This window comes from Macrosteles quadrilineatus, unplaced genomic scaffold, assembly GCF_028750875.1.
Source record: "Macrosteles quadrilineatus isolate MER2022 unplaced genomic scaffold, UCM_ALF_1.0 Scaffold_1__1_contigs__length_201487025, whole genome shotgun sequence".
Lineage (NCBI taxonomy): Eukaryota > Metazoa > Arthropoda > Insecta > Hemiptera > Cicadellidae > Macrosteles > Macrosteles quadrilineatus.
Genome location: NW_026542594.1, coordinates 86193332 through 86216461, shown reverse-complemented (window position 1 = coordinate 86216461; position 23130 = coordinate 86193332). Strand labels below are relative to the sequence as shown.

At 35.8% G+C, this 23130-nt stretch overlaps 1 protein-coding gene across 4 annotated transcripts in view; it reads left to right on the top strand.

The window, feature by feature from the left end:
- Positions 1-23130, top strand: part of LOC128993495 (Bardet-Biedl syndrome 4 protein homolog) — a 153166-nt gene that overhangs the window by 89127 nt on the left and 40909 nt on the right. For all 4 annotated transcript variants that reach the window (XM_054418611.1, XM_054417779.1, XM_054419436.1 and 1 more), the window contains exon 7: positions 9784-9937. In XM_054418611.1, coding sequence (XP_054274586.1) covers positions 9784-9937 — 154 coding nt within the window. The remainder of the gene's footprint in view (positions 1-9783; positions 9938-23130) is intronic.

The following is a 23130-nucleotide window of genomic DNA, read 5'->3' as shown; positions in this document are numbered from 1 at the left end:
CCCATGTCCTGGCCAGCATGTCTGGGGGGACGGTTGCCACACAATTGATTATTAGTTGCCTGAGATGGTCAACATCATGAATTTTCTCAGCATACACAAGATTCTTGATGTGCCCCCAGAAGAAAAAGTCCAACGGAGTCATGTCAGGGCTCCTTGGAGGCCATGGAATCGATCCTTCCCTTCCAATCCATCTGTTGCCGAGTCGAACGTCAAGTGCCTCATGCACACGCAAACTGAAATGTGGCGGTGCCCCATCTTGTTGGAGGTAAACTAAACGCCAAAAGTTTCTTTGTACCGTAACAACAGATTTAGTTTCTATTAGCCAGATAATGCACTGAGCATTTTGTTGCGGCGTCGCCATAGCGCGGCAATCCAGACAGCACTGACAGCCACACTACGTTGTTTCAAGGTCAACGCTCCGTAGCGCTGCAAACTGTTGATGAAAAGATTCCCAATCGGTATGAGTAAAACTTGATGAGCTACTCGATTCAGAAAAATTAACTACATTTTGCTATCTTCTACAGTTATTAAGATATTAATTTTTAAAATCCCGGAGTTCTTTTATAGACACCCTGTATTCATCATTGAACCACCCTGAACCATGCCCTCGAGCCTGCCCCCAGACTAACGAAATGGAAGCGTGATCCATGCGCAGGCCCGAGGAGCGGCTCACAAAACTTTACTTAACAAAATGAGAACCATGGATGGAGGTTCAAGAACAATACGCCATTTGAGAGAAACGAGCTGTAATTAACCATTTAAAAGAAAAACACAACAATAATTAACAATAATACATGAATTAAATACTCTCAATAAAACTTTAAAAAATTTTGATACCACTCTGACCTACTCACTTACAAACATTAATTTTAAAAAAAATTCAAAATAGGCTAATTTCAGTCAAAGTAAATTTAATCAGTTTTAACCTTTAAATTAACAAATTACAACAATGAAATATCTAATGACTCCTTTAATAAATTCATTTCATGGTAACTATAGAAAATTTAGGGGCCCCAAAATTGAAATTTAATAGAATATGTAAAAAATTAATAAAATTTAAAATATCAACAAATAGGCTAATGAATTTAAAATTTAAAAGGAATAACAATGAATAGGCTTTAAATCTTGATATAAACATCTAAAAATTAATCAACAATAAATGACACTAAATAACAACAGTAGTAACTTGCGGTAACTAGGCGGTAACTGTCTAGGGCATCTCAGTCACTAGGTGGAGGGGCGATGAAACTGGGCAGAGAGGGGGCATCCCAAAGTCCAAAAGATTGGCCCCAAGTAGGAAAAGCTTCTCTGCTACCAGTAGAAGGTCCATCTCCTAGGCGAGCAGCACGGGAGGGGAAAACGAGCAGAACGGAGAGGTAGGCCATAATCCCAGAGACAGCAAGGCGAAACAAACTTCCTCTCCACCAAAATAGCTCGGGTCTGCTTCATGTCCTCCTCACAGGCCCCAAAAGGCGCGCGTGGCGCGATAAATTTATTCCATGGTCGACGTTTGTCTCCTCTTGAACCAAATAGGGGCAATTAACATTAAAACCATGCCACAAACTTTAAGATGAAATCGGATAACCAAAATGAGCCGACCCGGAGTCGAGCAACGCCACACAACCTATGAGTTGCTGGCGGAAAAAGAGTAATAAGAACAAAACCCACAGCCTAGTTCGGGGGGCCGTGGAGTGACAACGAAACACTGAACTAGCCTACTATAAAAAAAAAACACTTGAACCATTGATCATGAGTCGTGACATTCGCCCGGTGGAAATAGTCACGGCTCAGTTTATTCCCACACACGTTGGATGGTACCATTTGCGGCAAAATCCATCACAAAGCAAACCATTATCTTCATGGTAATTATTACTGAACAATTAAAACACGGACTGTCTTCGCTCTCGACTTCAACCATCATTCACAGCAGACGACACTGATATCTTAATACTTACCTATATTAGATAACTAATATCTTACCTTGACAGGAAAAAGTTACTAAGCGAGGATTTTTTTTTATATTTTTTGGTCTGAAGCAAACTTCAAGCGAGAAAATTGTAGCTAATGAGATGATCTTCAGCATATACATATAACCAAGCAATTTCAAATAAAATTTTCTAGTCGTGTGTAATGGAGTAATTAGTAACGCAAAGAGGTTATTTATAAATTACGCCGCGCGCCGTTCTCACTGGTTCCGCTGATCTTTACGTTTACGGTACTCCCAGAAACGTTTTGAGTACAACCAATAGTTATATTCAATTCATTTTTATTACAAGTAACACATAACTAAATACTGAATTATCACCTTCTAGGTAAACTATTTACATACAATGTTACCGTAAATTAAAATATGAAATGTAGACTATAGATACAGGGACAGGGACTGGTAATCTCCCTTTGTTTAAATGTAACAAGGGATAGTGTATTATCTGCTTTGTTTGGTAATTAATGAGAAATTTCAAATATTAAGGCTCAGATCAAATAATTGATAAGGTCATAAATACTAAACCTAGGAAGTATTTACAATAACAAAAATTGAATAATAAATTTACAAATTGAATTGTTAGTCGTGTTCCTTTGACAATTTGAGTATTTGTATAATGTTGTAAACACACGATTAGTAAAACGTGTTTTGAGTGTCATTGTTATTCTGTATATGTTTTAAAATTCATATCATCACACATAAGAGAAAAGGGTTTAGTTAATAATACTAAACATTACTTTTAAGAATATGTTTTTATTGGAACATTGACAATTTTGCCTCTGAACTGTTTAAATGTACATTGTTTCAATATCATATGTTTTACTTTTTATATTAAGCTGTGTTCATGTTTATGTTTGTGTGATCAAAATAAAAGTGTGAATTCCTTTCTTTAATATAATTTGTTTCTCATTAATTTAAAAGTTTATTCTTATAAGTAATCAAGAGAAAGAATGCCTTGGACAAGTACGTATCAATAGGTTATGGGCTATTCTACAAACAAGGTATTTTTTTAAAATTACTTTTAAAGAAGCTATATAATATTTTTCCTACAGTTACCTAACAATGTACATGTTCTCTCACTGATTTGAGAAAGCAAAGTGGCCAATTCGCTCATCAGTGAGACAATGTTAACATTGTCTCACTCTAATTACTTTGTCTCACTCCAGATTTGCAACGTGAGGGCACGAAATAGTGAGCGCGTAACATGCAGGCAACGTCGTGTGCGCGCGAAGTACGTTGGCAGCACTGGCTGTAAATCAGCTGGTCAACTGTTGTACTGTTGTATTTGTCACTTCACATTAAATGTTATATTAAAAGTTCACTTCTGTGTAAAAATAGGTTATGTTTGAAGAAACATAAGACCAATTTATTTGTTTTAAGGTAACTGTAGGAAAAGTATAATGTGCAACTCGAGTTCAAAGTACAATTGCCTCACTCGAGAAACCATTCCTCACTCGCCTACGGCTCGTGAGTAAGGATTTCTCTCGAGTGAGTCAATTGTTCACTTTTCTCACTAGTTGCACAAATAACTATTTCTTCATTGTTTTGCCATTGTAACTGTTGACTTTTTTTTCTCGGAACAAGTATAAAATTGGTTAGACATTATGGCAAATGCTAATGAAAAGATATGTATAGAGAAACTTTTGGGTGCAAGTAATTGGACTAAATGGAAGATGCTTATCCAGTTGTTGTTAAGACAACAAGGCTTGTTGAGTTTCATAATGGGATCTGAAGTAAGACCTATTACTAACATCTCTGGATCTGAGCAAAATGCTATTGCAGATTGGGACAGAAAAGATGCTTCTGCTATGTTATACCTTATGTCATCTCTAGGCGATGAACCATCTACACTGGTTTTGACTTGCTCGACTTCTAAAGAAGTTTGGGATTGTTTAATATCTGTGTATGAACAGTCTAGTGAACAAAGGCTAGATCGTTTGCTAGAAGAGTTTTTTAGGTGGGATCGGGACCCTAATGAGGACATAGCTACCCATGTTGCAAAGCTTCAAAAACATTTTGCCGAATTAAATGATGCACTTGAGAAACAAAAGGAATCAAAGCTTAGTGATAGAGTTTTAATTGCAAGAATTTTATCTACTTTGGGGCCAAGCTTTCGTGAATTCAGAAATGTATGAGAAGCTATGCCATCTAAGGATAGAACAATTAAAACACTATTTGAAAAGCTTCGCACTATAGAGCAGCGTGATAACGTGGAGTTACTTAAAACTGCTTTATATGTTTCAAAACCCTCGGGTACAAGGGTTAAAACAGAAAAGCAAGGGCAGAGTAATCAGAATCAAAAGCAGGTTACTAAGATATTTTGTTTTAAGTGTAAACAAAAAGGGCATAAGGTTCCTGATTGTCCACTTAAAAAGAAGTCTACGGTATCTACATCTGATAACAAGAAGGATGTGTCTGCAAAACATAGTTTTATGAGCGGGAATGAGTTAACTTTTGCAAATCGGGACGTTTGGATTGCGGATTGTGGTACTACTCATCATGTAACGTGGTGTAAAGATTATTTTACAGAGTATTCACAATTTTCAGAACCACAACTTATGTCTGGCTTCAGTGATAATGCTTCTGATAAAAAGTGTTATGCCGAGGGATCTGGGATCATTGTTGTTGAAACTAAAGTTGGTAAGGAGCTAATTCAAACGACTGTAGAAAACGTTTTGTATGTACCTAATTCTAGAGCTCATTTGTTGTCAGTCAGCAAGGCAGCGAAGAAGAACCATGTGTTTTCTGCTGACTATCTTGGATGTAAATTTACCCTAAATGGTATTGTTACATTGACTGGACGTTTGCATGGGGATTTATATTTTCTTAACATGCGTGCTATTTGTCCTATACATCCCACTGTACAACTTGCATGTAAGAAAGATTCTTTACAGCTATGGCACGAACGGCTAGGTCATCAGAATCAACGCCATGTTAAACAAGTTTTGAAGATGAATGGAATTAATGTGACTGGAGACATAGGTCTGTGTAATGGATGTGTTCTTGGTAAATCTCATTGTGGTCCATTTCATTCTTGTCCAACTTGTCCTGAGGTGGTTGGTGAACTGATCAGTACAGATGTCTGCGGACCTATGGAGGTCACTTCTCTTGGAGGTAACCGCTATTTTGTATTGTTTAAAGACTACTACAGTAAGTATCGCCAAGTATTTTTAATAAAGAATAAAAGTGAAGTAGCTGATTGTATGCGCATCTTTCTTGCAGAAGCAAAGCAAGGTGGAAAGATCATAAAAGAAATGTTGTTTGATAACGGGTCTGAATTCCTATCAAAGAAAACTACGAGAATCATTCAGGAGTATGGTATTAAGATACGTACAACTTCTCCCTACTGCCCTGAACAGAATGGTTCTGTTGAGAGGGATAATCAAACGATTGTGGAGTCTGCTCGTTCTATGCTTCAGAGGAAAGGCTTGCCGAAGTTTCTTTGGGGTGAGGCTTCCCATGTAGCACAGATGGTTGGGCCAACGTTGGTAAATTGTGGAGCCACACAGTTGGCCAACGGTAGAAATGTCACCTCTTAAAACTGTTTTCCAGCCAACCATTGTCCAACAATGGCCCAACCATCCAAAAATACTGATGACCAACTAACCATAACACAACTGATATCCAACCAACCGTTTTATTTCACACAAAATAATAAAGATTTAGTACGAAAAGCATAATTATTAGTTGAGTAAATTGATTAAATAGTTCATAAAAACAAATTTTGAAAAAAAGCTAGAACAAAATTTTTTGGCCCAGACGGGTCTCGAACCCGGGTCCTTCGACTTATCAGCCTCTTACCTTACCACTGAGCTATCTGTGATTGTTGATATAGAGAGTTTTCAAGTGGTGGAAGAGTAGCCGACAGTTGCAATGGTCGCAATACTTCAAACATTTTTGATACTACACAGTATAATATGATTCTGTTAATCTGTTAAGGCATCATAAGTAGTTATTATTTTTTTTTTTTTTGGAGTTAGAGAGGATACTGGTATTTGAATATAGATTAATTAATTACCGTTAGATTATTAATGCTATTATAATTGACTGTTATATGATTAATTACTCTTTCCCCTTAAATTGTTGCAAATAAGTTAAAGAATATTAATTTAAAAAATATTTGCATTATTATAATTATTAAAATTCATTGTTGTAGCCCCGGAACTGTAATATACAGGGTGATTGATATAAGTGTGCCAGCCGTTTTATTCGAAAACTGTAAGAGATATCAAAACAAGTTAAATGGTAAGTGCCTTGGATTTTTTATTTAAAAAATTGTAGTGAAGTCAAAAAAATTATTTTAGCCGCCATTTTTCCAATATGGCCGCCAACTTTGATTTTTCTTATGGAACACCCTGTATTTTATGATGTATTCTGGTAGAAAATGTAATTTTAAGACGATTTTATTCATGTAATTTTTTTCATAAACCTAACCATTTCAAAGATAATACTGGTTAAAGTTTTAAAATTTCTGCATGAGAAAGAGTTTCGATAAAGGCCTTAGCAAGCATGCAGCTGTTTTATTCCAAAACCATTCAAAATTTCACAACTTAAACCATTATTATCTTTGAAACGGTTAGGTTCATGAAAAAAATTACAAGGATAAAATCGTCTTAAAATTACATTTTCTACCAGAATACATCATGAAATACAGGGTGATCCATAAGAAAAATCAAAGTTGGCGGCCATATTGGAAAAATGGCAGCTAAAATAATTTTTTTGACTTGACTATAATTTTTTTAATAAAAAATCCAAGGCACTTACCATTTAACTTTTTTTTATATCTCTTATGGTTTTCGAATAAAACGGCTGGCACACTTATATCAATCACCCTGTATAAAATATCTGGTTTTACAATACCTTTATCAGTTCCAAAAACTTTTGGAACTAATAAAGGTATTGTAAAACCAGATATTTTATTATAATGTTGTGAAAGCTAGACCCAGAGAATGAAAGTAGTGTAAACTCAACTATGGACCATCGTTGGTCCAACAAAAGTATCTTTTGTTGGTCCAACGGAGTGAAAAACGGTTGGACAACGGTTGGCTTGATGTATGATACCCAGCAATGCATATTATTGTATTTCATTAACAATGAACCAATGTTGGTCCACAGTTGTAAATATTGGTTGGCCCAACTACGAGATATACAGTTGGACAACGGTTGGTTGGTTGTGGAAGCTCCAACCAACCATCGACCAACTGTCCCACAGTTGGCCAACGTTGGCCCAACCATCTGTGCTACATGGGTTGTAATACTGCAGTTTACCTCCTTAAAGTCCTGTAGATGGCAAATCACCACTGCAATTGTGGTCGGGTAAGAGTGTTCCAGGTCTGCAACACCTCAGAGTATTTGGAACTAACTGCTTTGTACATCAGCCGAAGCAAAAGCGGAAAAAGTGAGATGCTAAAAGCATTGACGGAATCTTTGTTGGGTATCATGGTTTGAGAGATGGATACAGAGTGTATGTACCAAGCAAACGGCAAACTGTTATAAGCCATGATGTTATCTTCGAACCTGAGATATTCCAAGGAAGTACTGTTCCTGATAATGAGCCATCTTCGAGCGATGAAGTTCATTTTTACATCACTTCAAAAACAACAGAAGTGGAAACTGACAACGCGGCACCTCCTATTGTTTTGGAGGGAGGTGAGCAGTGTGATGTATTTTCTCAAAATGAAACCACGGAAGTGGAAACTGATGAAGTGGCAACTCCTACTGTTTTGGAGGGAGGTGAGCAAGACGAGTGTGTGGTATTGTCTAAAAATGAAACCACAAAAGACGTGTTGCGACAAGGAAAACGAGTGAAAAATGTACCAAGTTGGATGAGCAGTGGAAATTTTGATCTGATGCTGGTTCAATCAGAAACACAGATGTTTCCAAGGTCTTACAAGGAAGCGATGGTGTTGTATGATGCATGTGACTGGAAGGCTGCTATGGACGATGAAATCTATTCATGAAAATAAAACTTGGATTTTGGTGGACAAACCAGAAGGAGCTCGTGTCCTGGGAAGTTAAGTATTACTTCGTCAGAGAAAAATTCTTGGAAGGACTTTTTGATGTTGAACATGTATCTACAACATATCAACTTGCTGACATCCTTACTAAACCTCTCAATTGAGTAAGGTTTACACAGCTTAAAGTAAACATTAGACTTTGTGACATTTAGTTTCAAAATTGTGAAGGGAGTATTGGAACATTGACAACTTTGCCTCTGAACTGTTTAAATGTACATTGTTTCAATATCATATGTTTTACTTTTTATATTAAGCTGTGTTCATGTTTATGTTTGTGTGATCAAAATAAAAGTGTGAATTCCTTTCTTTAATATAATTTGTTTCTCATTAATTTAAAAGTTTATTCTTATAAGTAATCAAGAGAAAGAATGCCTTGGACAAGTACGTATCAATAGTTTTACTGTCCACAATCGTGCTTAATAGTACAAAGGTTGCATTACATGTTGTGAAACAAAACCAATTTCTTCAATCTCTGCCTTACACCTAACTTATTTTTGTTACAATAATTCATAATGTCCCTAGCATTGGAGAAACAAACGGTTTTGTAAAACAGTGTCCCTAAAAGTTTCATTCATGGGCGGCAGCCCGGTACCGGTATTGATATTTACCTTTTGCAAATAAATGAAATATATGATCACATCAATAGAATAGTTAGTTATATTCTTTAACTTATATCAACTATTAAAAAAGGTTAAAATTTATTTAGCTTTACAATGATCGAGTAGCACAAACATAAAGAGTTGCTGGACTGAGGAGGTTGGTGCGACATAAAATCAACCTCGTCGCGCTATTAATCACTATACTACAAACAAACTACAATCTTAATTGTAAATTGCTCGATCACATGTTAAAAATCATCTCTTAAACTACAACTTTGTCGCTTACAGTTTTCTTCTGACCCAAAAATAAAATACTTCCTCGCATACTAACTTTTTCATGTCACAATGTAAAAATTGTTAACTCTTTTTAACTATGGAAATTCTATTTTAAATCAAAAGTAAAATTTATTTATACCATTAGATTCTGCATTTAATGCAGATTACTAATATATAAGCATTAATGTACTTAATCTTTGTTATTGAATGCTAGGAGCGAGTTAGCAGCTTTGCGCACTATTCGATGAATTGGCTAAAATCCGCTGGGTCCCCCATGTTGGTGCGGGAAGGCTGCCACAACGGCGCGCTTTCGTGAACACTTACCTAGCATTCCAGTTGTGTTATATACTTCGATGTTTATTAGTTTCCTTGTAGCAGCAAATCTAGGTTAAACCTAATGTTACTTAAATAGATGAATTAAAAATAAGTTAATTTCAGGCAAATAGAAATTCGCTTAGACGGCAGGTTTGCTGCGCCGGGGGTATTTTCATTTATTTTAATACATTTGAATAATTTGAATGTGTTAAAATATTTGGATGTGTGGTGTGGAATACCATTGTAATTGATAATATAATCACATATTATGTGACATGAATTATATCAAAAACTTTAAATCTAATTCAAACAATAATTGACACCTACCGAGTGATACTCTCTCCACCATATCCCATTATTATTTTTATTGCCTCCCATAATATGTTTACAAATTAAACAACATGAAGCATTTTATTGTTTTTCTAAATTTTTCTTTGAAATAAATGAAAATTTGAACCCTATTTTGTTAGGACTGCCTTTCCCCTCAAATGGAACCTAGAATTTCTTCTGAAAAGAGATAATTTACACAAGGTATTTTTGGTTACTCGAAAGATAGTGAAATGAGATTAAGCTCCATCTGATGATTGTACAGATTTTTCCCAGGGAACAGTGACTTGGCTGTAGAACTAGGATTGATACACTTGCGTAACGGTGACTACCAGAGATCAGTCAACTGGCTAGGATATGCACTGGCACATGACAGTACTTGTACCTCTGCACTGCTTGCCACAGGTGCCATCATACAGGTAATGAGACATTACAAAGAACCAAACAACATAAACAAAAAGGGTATGTAAAAATTAAACCCGGTTTTAACAATGACTTGACAGAGAATAAACTAAAATCCTCAAATGATATGAAATCACTTATTGTTATGGTTCAAATATGCACCTTCCTACATATTTTAATAGTTCTCCGCTATCATATAAAAAATAAAATTAACATTAGGGAGTACAACTATTATAGTAAAGTCTAAAACTACTAAGCATGTGCTATGGTAATGCTTAAAAAAAATGTATTATGATGACCTCTCAAAATTAACTACTTTGTCTTCTCTGAAGAGTAAAAACAAAATACCAGAGATTGGATGATTGTTTATGTAATTGACATACTTATGAATAATTCAGTTTAAAAAATCTTTGTACAACTAAATCTAGAGTTCTACTGGACCGATTTATTAATTAACTAGCAGTTACCCGGCGTGCGTTGCTGCGCTTAACGACTATTATTTTAAATGGTAATTTGTTCTTTACGATGAATAATAAAAGTGTATACCAAAAATTAAAATAGAATATTTTACTTAATTGCCGGTGAATAAACAATGTTTTTTGGTTTTTCATTAGGTGTACAAATATATAAGTTTTTAGGTGTACCTACGACCACGTGAGCAGGCAACATACAGCTGTCCGTGTGAATAGCATGCATTTTCTAAATTTAAACCAACGATAGTCAGGGATTGCCCTAGTGCCTTATAATGGTGATTGTGAAAGCAAGACACAATGGAAAGTAGTGTAGTTGCTTAATTTCAGAGGGTAATTCGGATGAAATCATCAGTATCAGTATTCTTGGTATTAAGACCATTTCTCCTTATACTTACCACTGATCATTTGTGCTTCAATCAATTTTGGTGTCATTTTTTTAATTGCCAGTCTGTAACATTGTACAGCTTCGGTGGATTTAAGTTTCGCATTAGTATTATTGGAGTTCCTTCTTTTAATGACAGTAATGTGGTGGGTTAATGACAAATAGAGAGGCATTTGAATACCTGAGATAGCATGCACGATTATTATTCAATTAATAATTTATGTTAGATTGTGTGGGTATAGAACAAAAGATAAAAGTATTAAGGCATTGCCATCCCTTTTATTGTTTATAATACTTTGATAAAGGTTTTTATGTTTACGTTTACATATTTAACATTGGAGAATTTAAACGTTGTTGAGTGCACAGGTGTGCTGCGATTCGGGTTTAATATATTTGGACTTATTCAAAAGTAAAATAGTTTTCTGTGCTGCACTCTGTGGAAACATTGTGGCACTATTTCAAATCATGACTATTACAGCATGTGGTGATTATTCAAACCTACAAAACAGTTGCCGGGTAACAGCATTGACTATATAACACTATAGATTGAAGACGCCATGCATTTGGATGTGAACAAGCAATCAGCACACTCTGGCGGGAAGGGGCGATCATTGCGCTGATGTCACTGACCAGTATGTGCTGCCACGGTGTGGCGTCTGCTGGTATGACGCAATGTACAGACAGCCGACAGCTAAGCCATGCTCCCCATGCCCACGTGACTGTACATCAGCTCCCTGCTCGCCTCGGATTCGTGTTGTTAGAAGCGAAGCACGACTGATCATTGTTTAATTGCTTCACTGAAGAATCTGAGATATTAAGCAGGGACTCGTATTCAAATATTTATCGTGATATTTTAGTGGTTAGTGAATTTGATTGGTAAAAAAATGTCGTGTAGATATGTATCAGTTTGCTATCTAATACAATAATTTTAAACGCCAGTGAGAAACTTAAATACAAATTTGCGTAATCAAACCTATCATGTTGTAAATGTTATGTTGTAAGAATTTGTAATCAAATATTTGATTGAAATTAAGAAAGTGTGATATTTTATCAATAAATAAATTAATTGGATTTCACCACACATAAAAATTAAAATTTAAGCTAAAAATTTAAAACTTAAAATTTAACTACGGTAGAATACATCCACCTAACAATTTGAAACTAGTGAACGAGCTTGAAATAACAATTACACAAAACAGCCAAAGCAAATAAAAACAGCAAAATGTGCTCAGACAAAAAAGAGAAAGTGAAATGACCGAACATGGAGGGTGACAGAGTGTTCGTTCAGTTTGGGTAAGGGCGTTGCCTGCAACACAATGCCCCACAACCCCTAGGCTACACTATGATTTACAGCATCTGTCTGCTAGAGGGAAGCAGGCACCAGTTGATGTGTCAGTAATAAAGCGATTATGAGACATTGCTGCTGGAAAATGTGGTTATATATTGATAGGCCTATGGTGATCCCCAGTTTTAGGTATAAGTGTGATATAACTGTTACATGTCCTTTTGTTCCGTTATCAGCCAATTTTATAATAAGCTATTACCATAGCTATTACAAAAGTCGAGAGATCCCCGCGGTCACGTCCCTGTGGGCATTGACTATGCAGCGGGGGTATTTTTTACAGTCTGGGAGATCTAAACAATAGTTTGGTCTCAACAAGTTTTCTCTGTACATAAGCAAATAAGTAATCATTTTTCGGTTAATATAATTTATCCTTCAATTATCTGTTTGGAGTAAAGAAATTACTATCTTTCACTAAGCGTACAATGACAACTTTTAGAACAAATACACTGAATGAATACATAATGCACTATTTGGTTTGAATAATAAGGACCACCACCATTTCAATCAGAATTGTTTTTTCCAAAATATCCATATTTTTCGGTTTTTTCGTAGTTTTATAGGAAAATAACACAAGTTACAAGAACTTTTGAACTGTGTAGTTTTTGCTGGAATTGGGGGTTGCACTGTGTTGTTAAGAATTAAAAGGAAATTCACATACTAAATTCAATCAGAACGGGGTTTTTTTAATTAAGATTTTCTCTTATTTTATGGGCTATTTTATAGAAAATACCATAATTTACAATACATTTTTAACTGTAATTTTTACAGAAATTGGTGTTGTACCATTTTGTTCAGAACTTAAAGGGCTACAACATACTTTTTTTTTTCAAAATTGTTGGTATCATTTTCGAGAAAATCATATTTTCCCGTTATTTTATGGGTTTTTATTGGAAAATCAACTTAAGAAATCAAATTTTCTAAAAATAATAATAAATAAATGCCTGGAGAAACCATGGATTAGTACCTAAATACCAAATTTAATCAAAATCTGACCCAAAGTGTCAAACACACCAACACACACACACACAAACATCAAATCAAACACCAGTTTTTTGGGCCCAGGGCGACCCAAAACTCATATTCAACAATTTTGACGTAAACAATACTTTCTCCATATACTAATATGGGGAGAAAGTAAAAATAAGTTGTCAAAGATTTGCTATATCCTCCGGAATAAACTCGTACCGTACCAAGCATACAGGCGGTACGTGTAAATGAGTAAACAAAACCCGGTATCGCGCGCGCAACAGTAGCCTACTACAGTAGTCGCAGTTAGTCTGGGCGGGCGGACCCCTGTGTACTAGCCGTGCTGAGAATAACGGCTCGTTCACCCCCTCAGCCTCGCTGAAAAACTCCATGGAGCCGTGTGGGCAGATGTTTTGGGAAATGAGCAATGAACACTCCCCTCTACACCCCCCACCGTAGCGCGGCCACGCGCCCAGACTAACTGCGACTACTGTACATCAGGAGCAATTACTACATCGCATTCACACAGCTGCGCCGCCACCGCCGCCGAGTACAAAGCCGTCAGCACGGGCAATCGTTCAATCCATATCACGGAGTCTAGTCCAACAGTCCAGTCTAGTCTAGACAGCCGCTAAGTTCAGTCCAGTCCAGTTGGCAGCACTTGCAGCACACCAGGCGACGGTTCCATGAACTTCGTGGTAACGGTGCTGCGATCTAGTTAGAGGGGTCAGTACTATGTGCGTCCACGGTGCACAATGTAGTACATTGTAGAAATTTCCTGTTCACGCGTCCGCCCGCATAGTCTTCAATCTATAGTGTTATATATATAGTCAATGGTAACAGCTAGTTATATTTATTTGTAAACATTGTAGTTCAAAAAGTCTGATATTGGCCCACATAAAAAAACCCTCTGGGGCGGAGCCCTTTTGACGGATCTGCACCAAACTTCACACAAACCATCCTTGAATAATGCGTAATAATGCCTGAAAGTTTCATTACAATCTGTTGAGCGGTTTTGGAGTCCATAAGGTTTATACATATATATGTGTACATACATACATAGTTTCTCTTTTATAGGTATAGATTTGGAAAGCTTAAACTGTGTAGATTTGCAAATAATTATGAAAGTTAGTTTTCATTATTATTTATGGTGAACAATAAAAAAAACATGTTTTCCATAAGAAATACAAGGGTTGTTTTTTTTTTCAACCTCCGATAGGCTATGAACAAAAGACAAGCTCATATAAAACATTAAATTTATTACCAAAAGTTTGGTCCATTTATGGTTACTTTTTGACATAATCACCAAAGAGATTGAGACATTTGCTATATCTGTGCACCAGCTTTTTAATACCCTCTTCAAGAAAAGTGGCCGCCAGTACATAAAAAAAAAAAAATCAAAAAACAAAAAATGTCAAAAAAATTAAAAAATTAATAAAAAATAAAAAAAAGACTTTAAAATTTCTATAAATTCAGTAAACAAAGCAATAATGGTGAATCTGTGGTTTATTTAGCCATCCTGTCAAACTGTTGAACCAAGTCATCTGAAACGACAGTAATGAGCTGGTTCAACAAGTTGGCAGAACTTTTGGTAATAAATTTAATGTTTTATATGAACTTGTCTTTTGTTCATAGCCTATCGGAGGTTGAAAAAAAAACAACCCTCGTACATTGGGGGGTTTTCAAATGTTTTACTTGGATGCAACTTTTTGCTGCCTTTTTGAGTATTTCTAATAAGTGCATGGCATCAATTAGTAGGAAATGTTATACTCTTTCAGAATATCACCTTCTACTTTGGTCAATATCCTCACCGTTAAAAAGTTATTTGAAAAAAATTCAAGCAACCTCCGAATTTATAGTGAGAAAATACTGAGTTAGTGATATTTTTGTTAAAATTTGTACAACTAAATCTAGACTTTTAATGGACCGATTTTGTTAATTAATGGGTCACTAGAGACTAGACTAGTCACTAGACCCATGCTGCTTCGCAGCGTTAAAATAAATATAATATCCGACAAATAATCAAATAGATGATTTTTGATTGAGTAATACAGTATCTTGAGCTTAACTGATCCAAACGATCAATAGCTCAAATTAAAGCTTATAATTTAGTAATTTACTGATTATTTTGAGTCCAAAACATATAAAAAACATGAACAATACTGGAGCTATTGATTTGTAATCATAGAAAACCCTTATAAAAAATAATTTTTTTATGTTGGTTGTTCACTTGGCGTTTGCTTGAAACTGGTCCGATTTGAATAACTAATAGCTCAAAAGAAAGCCGGTAGGCCATTTCACTAAAGGTTCATAAACCAAAATATATAGGATTATGAGTGAAAATTTAAAAACGTACGTTTTCATGTCCCTGGCCTTTTACTTCGTAGCTACTGGATTTGTAGTTTATTATTATGTGTTTTAATATTTTTTGGGATGGGGGCAACATGTTACACACATTTATTTGGTTTTAAATAGGTTCTAGGTATTTTTTTCGTATTTTTAAAGTCTCGAAATTCACGACCATGACGTGTCCCTAGGGTACATTTTCCAACTTTCACGCTGTTTTTAGACTAATTATTCATGCCGAAATATATAAAGCCATATTTTTATGTCATCAATGGTTATTAAACTTACAAAAAAGGAGCATATTATAATTTTATTGTCATTGCAAACTGACTACCATGACATAATAAGTCTGTCCCTCGATTTGGCGTCACGACCATTTGGGAAAAATTTTCAACTTTGGAGCACGACAGTGGCAAGCCTGGCGTTGATGGAGTCAGTTGGTTTTAGAGACTAGTTCGTACGTCAGGATTGTAGTGCCGGTCGTTTCGAGTTGAAAGGAGGAATTGCAAGATTAATACAGGAAAGGTTGTGTTTTTTGTAATTTCGGTGTGTCCATGACCGTACATAGTCATTCGATGAAGTAGACATGGTGTTAATTTTTGTTTATAAGATATTTAAATTGCTAGATTAACCTAGAAGTCCACTTTGTATCCTCGAACATGAGGTGCAGAGCTACCGCCAGAACAGAGCCAAATAACACGTAATTTCACGACCAAAGTTTCACGACCATCGCGGGTTTTTTCACGACCTATCCAGCCTTATGGATTATAGTGTGTTTGGTCGTGACAATAACTTTAATATAATTGTAATTTGAACAGTTTAGTTCAATTGAAACACATATTTATATTATAACTAACAGTATAATTAAAGGATTGTTTAGAAAGATTTGGATTTTTTTAGAAAATTCACGACCGTACCGCTTGTCCCTGACCATCACGTTTATGATTTCTATCATAAAAATTTCAAAAATTAAAATATCGTCATATTTCAATGTCTTATACACAAAAGAAGCACACCTCTATGCAAACATAACGATTTTTCGGGTCTCAGGTAAGTTTTTTCGGAGTTATACAAACTTAAAAAGATTTTATTGGCTTTTTTTCAATTTTTTTTGGGTTTTTTATTTTTTTCTAGAAAGACCAAATATACTAAAAGCTCAGTGACCTTTTTAATGTATAATGGTCATAAAAGTAAATTAGTTTATAGCAAAACATAGTTATAAAAATAATATTAACTATTTTTAATATTCATTTAAACGTCTGTTATGGTCGTGACAGGATTTTGTGTTTTTCCACTAAAGATGCTCTTTTAAAAAAAAACTACCAAAGATATTGCGTTACCATGGACATTTTATGAAACTTCAAATGTTAATGAAATCAAAAAAATAATAAAAGTTTTGAAAAAAGGGGAAAAAAATTTGCAAAGTGTTTTTCCTGAAAACGTACGTTTTTAAATTTTCACTCTTATACAGGGTTAGTAAAAAGTGTGGAGACCCCCTGTTATTTTTGTAATGGCCCATACTAGAAAAACTAAACTCGGCACACCTTTATGACATGTTATGAAGTACTTTTTGGGCATAACCGTCACTTGGTGTACATCCCCAAAATGGGGGATTTTGGGGGAAACTCAAAAATTTCAAATACAAAAACCCATCGAGTGACCCCTCATTTTGAAGGTCCTGATAAAAGAAAACGAACAACGCAAACTAGAGGTCTTTATCTCAATCCAGTAAAAAATGGCAGCCAATTGAAATTCTCAGAAGTTAAATTTAACTTACAGCTTTCCAAGTCTGGAGACCCCCTGTAAATTTTGTAGCGGCTCACACTAGGAAAACTAAACTCTACACACCTTTTTGGCATGTTATAAAGTACTTTTTAAGCCTAATAGCCTTTTGCTTACCAAACCCAAAATGGGGGATTTTGGGGGAAACTCAAAAGTTTTAAATGATAAGCCCCATCGAGTGACCCCTCATTTTGAAGGTCCTGGTAAAAAAAAAACTAACGCAAACTAGAGGTTTCTATCTCAATCCAGTAAAAAATGGAAGCCGATTGAAATCTTTAGAAATCAAAAATAACTTGCAATTTTATATTCAATTGGCTGCCATATTTTACTGTGCTGTATTTTAAGATAGAGACCTATAGTTTGCGTTGTTAGTTTTCTTTTATTATGACCTTCAAAATGAGGGGTCACTCGATGGGGCTTATCATTTAAAATGTTTGAGTTTCCCCCAAAATCCCCCATTTTGGGTTTGGGAACTTATGAGAATTTCAATTGGCTGCCATTTTTTACTGAAATGAGGTAGAGACCTCTAATTTGCGTTGTTGGTTTTCTTTTACCAGGACCTTTAAAATGAAGGGTCATTCGATGGGTCTTTGTATTTGAAATTTTTGAGTTTCCCCCAAAATCCCCCATTTTGGGGATGAACACCAAGTGGCGGTTATGCCCAAAAAGTACTTCATAATATGCCATAATGGTGTGCTGAGTTTAGTTTTTCTAGTATGGGCCGATAAAAAATTAACAGGGGGTCTCCACACTTTTTACTAACCCTGTATAATTATAGCTGGTGAAGTACATCTTAAATTGAAGTAATCGTAAATTCAAAAATGAATCAAATCATGCCTATGCTTGTTGGCAAATCTGTGCTTGCATACCTTCAATTCCAGACCTCAATCATGAAATTCGTTTGGGTAGAAGAGCCAAACGAACTCGGCAAAGAAAACCCAAATTTAACTCCCATAAGAATACATGGGGAGCAAATTTTGTTTACGTATATGCCGAGTGGAATTATATGCCGATGGGTGATGGCAAATCTGTACTTGCATACCTTCAATTCGAGACCTCAATCATGAAAATCGGCCAGGTAGAAGAGCCAAACGAACTTGGCAAAGAAAACCCAAATTTAACTCCCATAAGAAATACATGAGGAGCAAATTTCGTTTACGTATATGCCTAGTGGGATTATAGATATATTTATGCCAATGCTTGATGGCAAATCTGTACGTGCATACCTTCAATTCGAGACCACAATCATGAAAATCGGTCGGGTAGAAGAGCCAAACGAACTCGGGAAAGAAAAACCAAATTTTTTTAATATATAAGATTACAAAACCTAACTTGTGTAGATTTGCAAGTAATTATAAAGGGGGATTTTACGGTATTAAATATTTGTGGTGAAAAGTAAAACGAACATAAATACATTAAATCTTATTTTTCAAGTTTCTGTTTTTAAGTTACAATTTGTAGCCAAATTTTGGCTGCCTTTATTAAGTATTTTGAAGAAATACATAGTAGCAGGGCCTGATTAAGGGCCCTTTCACACGAGGCCACTGGTGGCCGCCACCGGTGGCCGCCACTGGTTGCCCGCCACAGCTTTAACATTATTTTAAATGGGACCTTTCACACACAGCCACTGTAGTTGCCCGCCACTACACAGTGGCCGAGCAGTGTCTTCTCGCGCAACTGCTAGTCGGCCACCGCCGGCAACTGCAGTGGCGGCAACTCGTCGCGGGGCATTGAATTATATGGGAGCTTTCACACGTAGCAACCAGTGGCCGCCACCGTGGATGAGCACGCAGCTACTATTTTGAATCAGTTCACGTGCAGACTGCAAAGACAAACGCACTTGGTTGTAGTTGTTGAGTGTTTTCGTGTTGAATTGTTTGTTTGTGAAAATGAGTGTTTAGAAGAAAAATAAAGAGGACGTTGCTGAAAAAGAAAAAGACAAAGGAAAACAAAAGAAGAAGAGAATAAACAAATTAATAGAAAACAAAGTGGATACTGATGATCTAATTTGCGAAATTGAAAAGTAACCGGCTATTCATAGTACGCCTGTGTCTTTGCCTTATTGTCTTTATTATCAACGCGAGAAGAAGGAGATGTTCATTATTCGACAGCATTTTCACAACTACCAGTACAGTGGCTGTAGTAGAGTGGCTTGTAAGTTGCCTGTACCCAAGGTTAGTAGAGAGACAGGTTGACGCGTCCGGCCGATTCCGTGGTGCACGCAGCCAGCCGCTGTGACGTCATCCAGTGACCAGCAGCTACGTTCCGCGCGTGCCTTCACTACAGTAGGATTATTGTCGTGATATCAGCGTTACACTACTGTTTATAAACCATTGTGTTTAGTTTGTCTGTGTAAATAGAATGGCAATAAAAGCGAGGATTAATAATAAAACAAAGAGATAACGATTTGTATAAAAAGATGTATTGATGGAAAGCAATAAGTACAATACATAATGACAACAGACAAGGCAATGATTCATGTACATATTTTTTTTACTTTGTTCAATCGCTTTCTGTCTTCCGTATCGGCGTCTCCTTTTCTTTTTTTGATTTTTGTCTCAAGATTGAGGTTTAAGTCCTTCATCCTAATGATCGTTCTCATTTTAATATATGATGTAATGACTTCCAGAGGAATATCCTGTACCTGAAAAAATCAAAGAAAAGAATAAATAAAAAGATTCATTCCATTAAATTACAAAAAATATGTATTGCAAACATCGAATAGTTCTTGCATAAAAGAAAAATAACTGTTCTTGATGCACTCTTTTGATTGGTAACCAAATAAATTAAAGATTACATGCTACAAACTATAAGTGCTTCAGTTCGTAAAATGTAACTAAAACATGAACAAGTTTTCTGGTAAATAAGCCGACATGGAAACAAATGCCTGTGCGTCAGCTTTGAGTTGCGTCCTTTGGAAACTAAACCTTAGGCCTAATATTAAGATTAAAAGGTCAATTAAATTCTTGGATACTATTAAAATTTTTAAAATATTTATATTTAGTTTAAGTAAATGGTTGTAAATTGAAATAATTAAAAGCTCCCTTTAGATTACCTTGTGTGACACTTTAGTTGCTAAATCTTTCACAACATGAGGGTCCTTCTTTAATTGATCGTCCCCATGAAATACTTTGAACTCCTGCTCACACACTTTACTTATCCGTAGCCATTGTTCCGAAGGCTCCACCAGTCCACCCTGTTTAAATAGACAAAATATTATATAATAAGGCCTATTTTTAAATTGTTATGTTATTTTTTGTTATTTGTTAGGTGATTAAAGTTTGACTGTATTCTTACCTTTGACAAATGTTGAATCCAGGAGCGCTTGTTTTCTGGCAAAGATTCACTTTTATAAGTATAATCTCCTAGGAATGGGTATTTCTTCAAATACTTCTTTGCTACCCATCCAGCAAGATAATTTTGAGCTCCTTCTACTATGTCTGGACTCTCAGTGGTTTGGTTTTCTTCTTCGAGTTCTGGACACTCAGTGATTTTACTTTCTTCAACAATTTCTGGACATTCAGGGGTTTGGATTTCTTCTTGATTTTCTTCACTCATACTTGTTATATCCAGTTTCTTCAGCACATTTGCTACTATAAACTCACTTTCTGATAAATCAGTGGTGTTCATGTGGTTTTGAACAACTCCAGGGTTTTTTCCAAAAATAATCATTCGTATCCTGTGAATAGCATTTAGAGGGGTTGGGTGATCGTTTAAGCCCCCTCTTGATCTTATTTGGGAGAATAAATTTTCCAATGTATCTTGATTAAGCCTGTGTGTTAGTATGTAATTCATTTGAAATTCCTTTCGAATATTATCTAAGAGACCTTTCACAGCATTTATTGAGAGCAAAATTCCTTTTTGAAAAGGCAACATGCCCTTCTTTCCTGGGCAACGCATTTTCTTTACAATCGTGAACATGTCATCCAACCTTTTATTTTGCTCCACTTCATACATGCCGTACCCGCGTTTTAATGATTGTAATGATTGCTGTGGCACATAACTGTTCGTAATGTCAAACCAATCGTTCACAGAGGAAATGAAGGCTGATAAATTACTTATAATGTTTTCGTCATTGACTGGCTTATATAATACCAGGGCCTTGGCAGTTGTGTTTGAAAAAAGTTGAACAGCCATTCTTACATTTTGCCTTTCAGCTCCTACGACCTCTAAATGTTGCTTATTTAGCTTATGGCAAACTTTAAGCTCGTTGGAATCAAGTTGAAGAAGAGCACGTATCGGGGTTTTGTCAACATAGACATTATCCTCTAACAGAAATCCCGTATCTAAAAACCAGTTTCGCAATAACTTAAGCACATGAGGAGCATCGGCAAACAAAAAAACTTTTTTTTCTTTTTCAGCTGGATTTTCAAACCATGGCTTTTCAATACTAACATTTAATTTCTTCCATAAACCATAGTTTCCACCTCCCATATCTGACACACACGCAACTACAGTATAACCAGAGGTGTGAGCTCTATTTATGGCCTCAAATACAATTTCTTTTGAAATGGTCGTGTCAAAATCGATAAAAATTGGATGTTTCCAATTAGAGAACAGTCCCCTTAATACAATGACCTGCATTTGTTTGTGAGGCCCTATAACCTGGTCATTCTTTTGGTCATACTCGTAAGTTGCCTTTACTTTCATTTCATCGAAAGTTAGAACTGCAGCCTTTTCATGTTTTTCCTTATTTTCCCCAGCAACTTCCATTAAACGGAAAATTTCATCGAAAAACCCTTTTCGTATGTTAATATTTGTAATCCATCTATTCAAAGTAGACAAACTGGGCAAAGGGAAACGGCATTTTCTTTGAAGATATAAATATGTTCGTTTTCCAAGATAGCGTAAAGTAAGGGCTATGGATATTTCTTCGTTAGTCCAATTAACTCTATTTTTATTGCCTAACAATAGATCAATCTGATTTTTTGTAAATACAGTACTCAATTTATCCTTAATATTTGATTCTGTTGACTTTCGGTAATTTTTTTTCCTTAAAGCCTTTAGTGAATTAGTAAGCCTTCGTATTTTTAAAGACTTTTCTCTTAAAATATACTGCTTCTTTAAAAGCTCCGCCTTAAGAATTTTATTTTCTCCCAATAATAAGGCATACTTTTCACTTATAGATTCTGTGTCCAAATTTGATTCAGTGGTCAATTTAGTTAACTCACAACTCTCAGCCTGCGGTTTCTCTGAAGGATATGTTTGAGATTTTTCAGGACATAGCAATGACTTAACAAGTTGTTTTTTGTTCCTGTTTTCGTACCTACTTTTTCTGTTTGGCGTTAACACGTTCTCAGCTGTCACATTTACACCAGCTTGGGGTTTTGTTAATTTTTGTGAGGGAATAGCCGTTTGTTTAAGCTTCTTTTTACTAGGTAAATTCAACAGCTCGGATTTAAGATCTCTTTCATAGTCCTCTGGCAAAAAATGATCTGAACAAACAGAACAAGAGTCTGGGTTCCATTTTCCTTCACGTTTACACAAATGCACCCACTTTGACCTTATTTCAGGATCTTTAGGAAAATTAAAATATACCACGCCATCCTCTTTTGTTTTAGCGTGGCTATTGTTGCAGACAGCAACAGTACACCTCTTCCCAGGCATTGTTTAATTTAATATTTGTACATACCGTAATATTATTCCCCTTGCAAGTGAAAACAACTTTTCTCCACTAAACACTTTAAATATAAAACACCAACAATCAACCAGTATGGATAACGTAAACGTAGCCACAATGCCGGAAGCACAGAAGCGACTCGACTGAACTGGAATGTATGTATGCGGGAGTGTGGCGAGGGGCGTGGCGGTCACTGGCTGACGTCACACGTGTGGCGCTCATATCGGTTTTAGTGACTGCTGGGGAGGTATAGGGATGCGTCAACCTGTCTCTCTACTAACCTTGGCCTGTACCAT